General features: G+C 49.0%; 2 protein-coding genes across 5 annotated transcripts in view; both read right to left on the bottom strand.

Annotated features, from left to right (window-relative positions):
• Window positions 1–5,383, bottom strand: part of zftraf1 (zinc finger TRAF-type containing 1) — an 8,729-nt gene extending 3,346 nt beyond the window's left edge. Inside the window, exons 1-4 of one of the 4 annotated variants that reach the window (XM_083684365.1) lie at window positions 4,302–5,383; window positions 3,341–3,435; window positions 2,638–2,811; window positions 1–57 (exon numbers count right to left, since the gene is read on the bottom strand). The exon at window positions 1–57 is cut by the window's left edge and continues 155 nt beyond it. In XM_083684365.1, the coding sequence (XP_083540491.1) occupies window positions 1–57; window positions 2,638–2,811; window positions 3,341–3,435; window positions 4,302–4,601 (626 nt within the window). In that variant the 5' untranslated portion in view covers window positions 4,602–5,383. The remainder of the gene's footprint in view (window positions 58–2,637; window positions 2,812–3,340; window positions 3,436–4,301) is intronic. The other 3 variants (XM_083684367.1, XM_083684366.1, XM_083684368.1) reach the window with 3 other exon arrangements.
• Window positions 5,024–10,000, bottom strand: part of dclk3 (doublecortin-like kinase 3) — a gene marked incomplete at both ends in the record, with an annotated part of 8,979 nt that continues 4,002 nt past the window's right edge. The window contains 5 exons of the mRNA XM_083685032.1: window positions 5,024–5,122; window positions 7,853–8,424; window positions 8,698–8,865; window positions 9,429–9,561; window positions 9,785–10,000. The exon at window positions 9,785–10,000 is cut by the window's right edge and continues 606 nt beyond it. Of these exons, the coding sequence (XP_083541158.1) occupies window positions 5,024–5,122; window positions 7,853–8,424; window positions 8,698–8,865; window positions 9,429–9,561; window positions 9,785–10,000 (1,188 nt within the window). The remainder of the gene's footprint in view (window positions 5,123–7,852; window positions 8,425–8,697; window positions 8,866–9,428; window positions 9,562–9,784) is intronic.

Raw genomic sequence — 10,000 nt, 5'->3', positions numbered from 1 at the left:
TCGTGGAACGGCCCCTGCCACGGGCAGCCAATCCGCTTGTACTTGCACTGCGTCACCCTGGCGACGACATGGGAAGGGCGGCGTTAACTGGGTTTTTACGGGTTCGTGAAAAAAGGAGGACAGGGAGGTCTTTTGCACAGACGGGACGCTTACGGCCCGTGGTGGTGGTGTTTTTTTTGTTTTTTTTCTCTCCACCCCCTTCTCCGGGAAGTGTGCACTGGTGTACTTCACTCCGCAGGGGGGATCTGAATGGAAACGGGTTGGTGTAAAGAGCCTGTGTGTAGGCTAGTCATATGCTTTTAAATTCATTTGGGATGAGTGCACATTTTCGGAGAAGGTTGGAGAAGTGGAAGGCAACACAACACTGACCCTGTCCTGCCCTCTCCACTCCTCTCTTGTCTTGTCCTGTCCTGCCCTGTCCTGTCCTGTCCTCTCCTGCTCTCTCCTGTCCTGCCCTCTCCTCTCTTGTCTTGTCCTGCCCTCTCTTGTCTTGTCCCATCCTCTCCTCTCCTGCCCTCTCCTGTCCTACCCTGTCCTCTCCTGTAGTTTCCTGCCCTCTCCTGTCCTGCCCTGTCCTCTCCTGCCCTCTCCTCTCCTGCCCTACCCTACCCTGTCCTCTCCTGCCCTCTTCTGTCCTGTCCTGTCCTCTCCTGCCCTGCTCTGCCTTCTCCTGTCCCGTCCTCTCCTGCCCTGCCTTTTCCTGTCCTGTCCTGTCCTCTCCTGCCCTACCCTGTCCTGTCCTCTCCTGCCCTGTCGTCTGCTGCCCTGTCGTGTCCTCTCCTGCCCTGTCCTGTCCTCTCCTGTCTTGTCCTGTCTTGTCCTGTCCTCTCCTGTCCTCTCCTGTCCTCTCCTCTCCCATTGAAATGTTATTTTATGCGACCTCATTGGTTTCAAAGATACCGTTGACTAAACACTGACTACATCTACAAGACAAAGTTTATCTCTACTCAAGCAAAGGAGCTTCAATGAAAGTGTACACACACCCTGACCTTACGGTTGACAGGTCCCTGACTGAGAGAGGTCTAACTCTGAACACGATCTCATGGTACGGGACCCTCTCAGTCAAGTGCAAAGGCAGATTGTCTGTCAGATTGTCAGTCAGGCCAGCAGAATTGTTGCCAACAAACAGCCACAAGGGCAAGGCCTGTCCACACAGACATCACTAGGAAGGCAGTCCAGGTGTTTCATTCCACATACTACTATCAGGAGATCTAAAACACCACTAGACCGTCAAAACCCTTCTAAGAGTTATCATTCATCCTCTCTGCTGTAACCACCATCATTAAGAGCCTGCTGTATACAGTGTATATACATATACATACAGAACCAGTCAAAAGTTGGGCCACACCTTGCCAAGAGTGTGCAAAGCTGTCATCAAAGCAAAAGGTGGCTGCTTTGAAGAATCTAAAATATAAACCATATTCTGATTTGTTTAACACTTTTTTTGTTGACTACATAATTCCGTATGTGTTCCTTCATAGTTTTGATGTCTTCAGTATTAATCTACAATGCAGAAAATAATTAAAAAAAATAAAGAAAAACCATTGAATGAGAAGGTGTGTCCAAACTTTTGACTGGTACTGTATATATTTATATATAGTTTTTTTTATATATTTCTTGTGTATTGTACAGTATGTTATGTATGCATGTCTGTTTTTAGCCTTTTGGTGCCCGTGTGCTGGAGAAAAATGTCCGTTCTAATAACGTTTTCTTAATCTTAATCTTGTTATCCAATTTGCTAATCTGCACCAATTCTAATTTATTCACATGCTCTTACTCTCTATTTAATCGAGCTCTGTGTTTGATCTGGGAAAAATAAAGGGAAAATAGAGATATATATGAATAAAGATGATGATTGTAAATCATTCAGATAAAGTGGATTATCATCATCATCTTCATCATCCTCATCATCATCATCTTTGCTTTCGCTGGCTCTGTCAGCAACACCTGCACCTGGGTCGTCTGATTGTCATGGCAACGCCAGCACAGGCACAGCTGGTTGCTAGCTGCAGTCAATGGTCACTATGGCAACAACCACAATCTGTTTGGGCGGAGCAAGGATGAATGGAAATGGTCGTTACCTCTCCTGGCATGCTAACACGCACACACACACACGCACGCACACACACACGCACACACACACACACACACACACACAGTCTGTGACATCATGTTTCCAGAGACCTAAAGTTAACTAACAAATATCACAGAAGTGTCCTTCAGTAGTGGTGGGAATGGTTGGTTTATGTGTGCGGGTTGGAACATGCGTGTATGCGTGTATGCGTATATGCGTGTGTGTGTGTGTGTGTGTAATGGGTTTGGTGCAGTGTCACACAGGGCTGTTTTCTGAAGCAGTAAGTGCTGAGGGGCATGTGACCTGCTGCTGTTTTTCTGAGGAGAAAACAGCTGATCTAATTACAGACAGACCTGATTACAGACTGTGTGTGAGTGTGTGTGTGAGTGTGTGTGTGTGTGTGTTTTAGAGTTTGTGTGGGTGTACGTATATGTATGTATGTATGTATGTGTGTGTGTGTGTGTGTGTGTGTGTGTGTGTATGCGCGCGTGTACCTGTACCTGTGTATGCATGTGTAGTGTGTGTGTGTGCGTGTGTCTGTGTGTGTGTGGGTATACCTGTACCTGTGTGTGTGTGTATACCTGTCTTGGCACTCCTCTTTCTGGTGCCTCTCTAGGCTGGAGCGGGGGAACTGTTTCAGACAGTAGGTGCAGTCTGTAGGCAGCTCACTGACGGCCTTCTCCACAGCCAGGTTCCTGCAGCACAAGCTCTTGCTAATCTCACACCTACCGACAAGACTACGATTAGAGTACAATACAGTCACTTTACTGTCCACGCAATGTGGAACTACAACAAACATCACACACACCCAAAACTTCAGAACAGAATAATAGAATTCTAATAAGAATTGAATACCATAATAGAATTGAATACCACTATTCAATTAATCAATAAAGCCCTTTTCTCCCGTGCGAGAAGAAGAACAGGAATATCATAGGACAATATCATATATCATGTCACACAAAATAAGAAAAACCTATGTATCATTTTCACATGTTGTAACATGGATATTCAGTTGTTTTGTAATCATTTTTCAGTTGTTTACATGTAATTACATAGTTACTACATAAGCCACCAACCACGGGCAACCAAATGTGACCAGTGTCCTGTTATTCACAATCAACTACTATTCTATGTACCTGGTCCGCATACAACCGTGTCCATCTGAGATCAGGTTATTAAGGTATGGGGTAAATACATGTAATAGCAACTTCATAAGAATTCAAAAGTCATCAATGAATGGGTAATAAAGGTCTTATAACAGACCTGCAGTTGGGACATGTAGCTTGCTCCTCCTTCAGACGAGAATCAGCCAGCAAGTGGATAAAACAGCCTGCGCACATCAGATGACCATTGGTACACTGTGGGGGGGAGAGGGAGGCGTTTAGAGAGTGTGTGTGTGTGTGTGTGTGTGTGTGTGCGCGCGGGGGGTGTAAATTGGGCTACAGTTTAAAGTGATGTCATGAGAGTGGAAACAGGTCTTCCAGTGATCAGAAGATTCATTGAATGATGCATTCTGGTAGTTCTATAAGGTCTAAAGGTGTACATTAGGTGTGTGTGTGTGTGTAGGGGTGTGTGTGTGTGTGTGTGTGAGTGAAAGAGAGAGGGGGTTGGTGCGGGGGGTGGACTGGATGTGCATTTGGTTTGACTGGTTTATTTGTAAGCAAGTGCTCGGATGGGGGCTGGGACTCTGCTGGGGGTTATAAGCACACACACACACACTTGTGACCTGTGTTCAGATCAGCTGAGCTGACGTGTCTGGGCTTGCCTCTGCCGGTTCAGAGGGAGTCGGTCTGATCTTTGATCTAAGTGCTGCGCAGATTCATTGTGAATGAGCATACATTTTCCAAAAAATAAATAAAAAGATCAGGACATGCTTCTATGCCCAGGTATTGAGAAGTATTTATATCTGACCATTATGGCTGCGTCTTGCTCAGGCTCACCCTCATGAGCAAGCTCAATGTAGCAGCTATGAGCTAGCCACCGCTAGCCTGCACACAGCACACCACCTGCGGTTGGAATATTCTAGCTACTTCAGTGGACAGGTGTCGTGGGGGCGACTATATGGTCCTGCCTCGATAATACCTATACTACAGCTGGTTGCCCAACTTGGTCACAGGCTATGTAATCATCATTTTAAAGCTGTTCTGGTGACATACGCATACGGTGGTTTATGAGCCGTGTGGGACTGTCACTCAGCGCCAGGTGTGTTTGTGACCGTGTTTACCTGATAAACGGAGTGTTTAGGCAGATCTAGGCACACGGTGCAGCACAGCACGGAGTACAGCCTTTCCTCCAGCTTCCCTGCCTCTCCCTCCTGCAGCAGTCTCACCCGCTTCTTGGGCGGCTCGTCTGGGTCTGATTCGGGCCCAGGCCCCTCTCTCCGAATCCCGATCTCCTCCTGCATCGCTGCACCCCCCGCCACAGCCTCCAGCGCTGCCCCAACCGCCCCGACCCCCAGCCCGGCTGAGGAGGAGCCAGGAGCGGCCGCGACGCCCACATCCCCCCGCTCTTCCAGTGAAGACATCGAGCTGGTGGTGATTGTCTGGCTTTAGCCGAGATGTACCTGACGGGACCAGGCTGAGGCCGAAATGTTAGCTAATATATAGGTTAGCTAGCTTTCGGTCAGCTGGCTAGCAAGCTGTCAGGTTGGAATGCAAGCAAGCTTGCAATTATTTCGCAATATAAACGTTGGAATAGAATGACCGAACCGTCGCGTAAATACGGTTGTGGTCGTCTCCCAAAAATGTTATTCAACCATCTGAATAAATATCACTTTCTTTTTTCTTTCTTTTATATGTACATTTAGCTATGTAGATTTAGCTAGCTAACAGGCTACAGCTACCTAGCTTTCAAGCTCACAAAAAAACCACTTCACAGTCCTCCCCCCCTTGCTCTGAACAAAACAACCCTTGGCGTCACTCAAATGTTGTTGTAATGTCGATGCCGTTATTCGCCGTGACAGCGCAGACGCCGCCGCTCACAAACGGCACGGTTCGGCGGCTCGGTGAGCGTCTTCCCCCGGTACCAGCTGACCGTCCACGGGACCTACGGGACGTGTCAATGGAGAGGAGCAAGCGGAGAGATGTTACAGACACTTCGGCGAGGACTCGTCTCTTTGACTACACAGCCATCTTTGTTTTTCTCTCGTCCTGTCTCTCCTCCTCTCCCCCGACTTCAGTCCTGTAACAGTCCTGCTACTTCCAATCAATTGCGGTATTACTCAGCCTGGGTCTCCAACAGGGCAAATCCCGAACTCTGTTGCTTCTCAAACTGTCAATAGGTTGCCAGCAATCGTAATTGCTTCTTTGCCAGCCCTTCTGGTCTGTCACGGATTGGCTGTCAGTGGAATGTTTTGTTGTATCAGATGACTTTAGGGGGGGGTATTTAAAGAGCAATGCATGGCGCATGCGTAGTGGATTTCTTGGTTGGTCAGGGTTGCAGGACTTGAAAGGTGACCAAAACCTGATATGCGACAAAAGTAGGGCGTCACCTGCTCACCTTTAAGAGCCCGAGATGACCAAGCACATACCTGTACAGGGTACCTGTATCACCTTTACAACAGTGACTTCACACTTCTGTAGCTGAGGTTAATGTGTGTGTGTGTGATCTGTACATTCTTGTCAGCCCAAAAAACAGTTGAGGGTTTTATAACTGTCTTGGACCTACATGAGGCACTGAACACACAAACACTGTAACTCCCTGTCTGGTAATCCTCTTATGTGTATTTTTTGGAATAAAATCCTGAAATAAGCAGTTGACTACCTCGTGAGCAGAGAGAAACAGCTGTGAAGGGCAAGAAATACATACTCTTGCATCAGTGTGTTGTTGGGAAAGCCTGTGTTGTGTCATTCTGTGGTTATGACTGAGTTACAACAGTGATCACAGTGTGTGTGAATAATGTGTGTGACGTGTGTGTGAATAGGGTCATTCAGTTTAACTTGACTTAACTGACAGTATTCACTTGCTTTAATTAAAGTACAGATCGCATGCATGACAGTGTATAGCTGAGGGTGTTTGTGGGGTTTGGCAGCTGTCAGTCAAAACAGACAGGTTGAGCCAGTGAGAGAAGGCCTCAAGACAGGAAGGTGGGGCTAGCAGGAAGAACAGTGTGTTTGTGTGAGGGGGGTAGGTTGAGATTGAAGGACTGGTTGAGTGTGTGTGTGTGTGTGTGTGTGAGTGAGTGTGATCGGGGTGGGGGTTAAAACTGTGTGTGTGTCAAGGGGAGGTGGGGCAGGATGTCATGGTGTCAGCTGTCTGTTGTCATGGGGACAGGAGGTGGCACCGCCTCTCTCACTGGATGGAAAGACACTCCTTATATGGTCAGAGTGGAATTGCCAGAGACGAATACCTCTCACACACACACACACACACACACACACACACACACACACACACACACACACGCACGCACACACACACACAAAGTTTGACCAAGTCTATCCTAGTAGCTATTTACACCACAACTTACACTGTCCGTGGTTTCATAGTCTACTGACCCTCATGGGCTTTTATGTTGAAATATCACCACATATTTATCTGATTGTTTTGACAGCAGATTTGAATAACTTCCACAACATTGTCAAAGATGTATGTTCCTGAAACGCCCTTCGCCACGACAAAGCCGCGCTTCGCAATGTCACCACGGTATTGCAACTCACGTAAAATGTGTTTATTAAGAGTGCAGTGCAACAGGAAAGCTTGTACACACTACACAAACTGCCAGAATAAAAGTGTGCCTAAACATAAATACCTATTATCCATGTGACGAGTGATATTACATGATATTACATAACACAGATTGAGACTGTTAAGACTGCACCTAGACTAAATCACAATTTCAATCGAAAATCTCCATTGAAGAGGATTTTTTAGTCTAGGATTAGGTTTAATCTGTGTCCGGCGGGAAACCGGCGCTCAAAGGCTACAAGGTAGACTAACCCTAACCCTAACCCTAACCCAGCCTTCTCACTACAACCTACAGGCTGACGTTTTAACAACATTAAAATGCAGAGATCTTACAACGATCTCCCATTTCATTTCAAACCCTCACCATGGCATATTAAAATACTAGAATACAGATTTTTGTGATAAACCTGCATATACATTATATGCTTGTTTCCCGGGCACAGCTTAAGACTAATCCTAGAATAAAATAGATTTATATTTAGTCCAGGACTAGTTTTATTCTGAAAAACGGCCCGCTGTGTTTACTTGCATAAGTGATCCCTGCCTTCCTATTGATGTCACAACAAGAGAGGTCTTTGGAAGAGGCTGTGAGAGCCTGAAGCCTATCAGTTCTATCATCCGCAACCAGTTAATCAAGTAGAGGATGAATTCATCAGAGTCACTCATGAGTCAGTCGGTTATCAGTGAATCAGAACGGTTCAGTTGAGAGTCTGTGAAGCGGTCGTGTTGTCTCTGAGACGACGACCTTGCTCCAATCATTCAGTCAGTCAGAAGGCTTGAGGGTTGGGTTGGAGGGGACAGGAGGGAGCTGGGGGGGGACGGGGGGGGGACGGGCTCATTGGGCTATGTTGATGGTTGAGACTGATTGGGTTGGTTTGGGGTATGTTGATGGAGGACTGGTTGAGCTGGTTGGGCTGGTTGGAGTATGTTGATGGGAGGGGGGGGGGGGGCTGGTTGGATGGTTGGGGGGCTGATTGGATGGTTGGGGTGGGGGAGATGCTGCTCTGGTCTGGGAGGGGTACCGTTGGAGGGGTGGTTGGGTTGGGTGGGGGGGGGGGGGGTGGTTGGGTTGCTGCTGTGGAGGGGTACCATTGGAGGGGTAGTTGGGTTGGGGGTGGGGAGGTGCACTGATGGAGGCCTGGACGGTTGGGTTGGGGGTGGGGGGGGGGTTACTGCTAAGGCCTGGTGGAGGGCCTGCTGCAGGGGGGTTGATGGGGGGCTGGTCTGGCTGGGGGATGCTGCTGCGGGTTGACTGTTGGGGGTGGGGTGGGACGGTCTGGGGGGTGTTGCTGGGGGGGTTGGTTCATTGGGGTTGCTGATGATGGTTGAGGGTTGTTCCAGGGTTGTTCCAGGGTGTCGGTCCGAGCTGGTCTGTAGTGGTCTGTACTGGTTTGTGCTGTTCTCTCCAGGTCTTTGCTGGTCTTTACTGGCCTCGGCAGCTCTGAGCCTGTCTCTGCTGATCTGAGCTGGTCTCTCTTGGTCAGTGTTAGTTTGTGCTGGTTTCTGCTGGTTAGTGCTGGTCTGGGGTGTGTGTGAGAGCGCCCCCTGGTGGGAGCTGGTGGTAGCAGTGTTCTGGACCCAGGGGTGCTGCAGTGTCTGAGCTGCTGTCAGTCTCTCGGCGGGATCCACCTGTAACAGAGCTCTGACCAGGCCTCGTGCTCCTACACACACACACACACACACACACACACACACACACACACACACACACACACACACACACACACACACACACACACACACACATAGACACACAAAATCAGTTAACCCTCTCCTACTGTAATTGATTAATACACACTCAGCGTATATATAGTAGTAGGGTAGTAGAAGTGTGTGTGTGTGTGCGCGTGCATGTGTGTGCGTGTGTGCATGAGCGTGTGTGTGCGTGAGCATGAGTATATGCGTGTGTGTGTGTGTGTGTGTGTGTGTCTCACCCTCTGAGATGGGGTCCCAGTAGGGAGACAGGAAGTGAATTTCTCCCTGCCTGATCAGCTGGAAAAGCTCTTCCTGGTCACGATCCTGACTCCGGAAAGGCGGGAAGCCGCAGAGAAGGATGTACAGGATCACACCTAGAGCCCACACATCTACTGGTAGACCATAACCTGGAGGGAGGGAGGGAGGGATGGAGAGAGGGAGGGAGGAAGGGATGGAGGGAGGGAGATTAAGAAAGGAGTTATACAGGATCACAGCTAAAGCCCACATGTCTTCTAGTAGACCATAACCTGGAGGGAGGGAGGGATGGAGGGAGGGAGGGAGGGAGGAAGGGATGGAGGGAGGGAGATTAAGAAAGGAGTTATGCAGGATCACACCTAGAGCCCACATGTCTTCTGGTAGACCATAACCTGGAGGGAGGGAGGGATGGAGGGATGGAGGGAGGGATGGAGGGATGGAGGGAGGGAGGGAGGGATGGAGGGAGGGAGATTAAGAAAGGAGTTATACAGGATCACACCTAGAGCCCACATGTCTTCTGGTAGACCATAACCTGTAGGGAGGGAGGGAGGGAGGGAGGGAGGGAGGGAGATAAAGAAAGGATGGTGGTGGTGAGACATAGACTGATGGTGCATAGTGACAGAGAGAGAGATAGAGAGAGATAGAGTGATAGAGTGACAGAGTGATAGTCATAGAGATAAAGAGTGAGAGAGTGAGAGAGTGTTAGAGAGATCACCTGTTCCTGAGAGAATCTCGGGAGCTACGTAGGTGGGGGTTCCACAGACAGTGAAGATGGGTTCTGTCACAACCATGGCCAGACCAAAGTCTCCCAGCTTCAACCTCCTGCTGCCATCACCCCGACACTCCACCTGAGAGAGAGGGGGAGGGAGGGAGAGGAGGGTGGGGAGGGGAGAGAGAGAGAGAGAGGGGGGGGGAGAGAGTATGAGAGCAGTCAACCTATTTTCTCGATTGTGCTGGTACTGTCTTATTCACCCTTTGTACACACACACACACGCACCCACACACACCCACACACACCCACCCACCCACCCACACACACACACACACACACACACACACACACACACACACCAGTAGGTTTTCTGGTTTGAGGTCTCGATGTACGATGCTCTTGTTGTGAATGTATCTCAGCGCCTCGCTCACGTCTGACACCATCAGTCTGGCCTCCGCTTCCGGAAACTTCCCCCGCTCCGCCACCGCCTCGAACAGGTCGCCCCCGACGACCAGCTCCATGACGAGGTAGGAGTGTGTGTGTGTGTGGTGGTGTGTGAACAGCCGCACCACGCG

The sequence above is a fragment of the Argentina silus genome, assembly GCF_951799395.1.
Source record: "Argentina silus genome assembly, chromosome: 14".
Taxonomy (NCBI): domain Eukaryota; kingdom Metazoa; phylum Chordata; class Actinopteri; order Argentiniformes; family Argentinidae; genus Argentina; species Argentina silus.
Note: the sequence above shows the minus strand (reverse complement) of the source record. Positions and strands in the feature narration are given on the sequence as shown.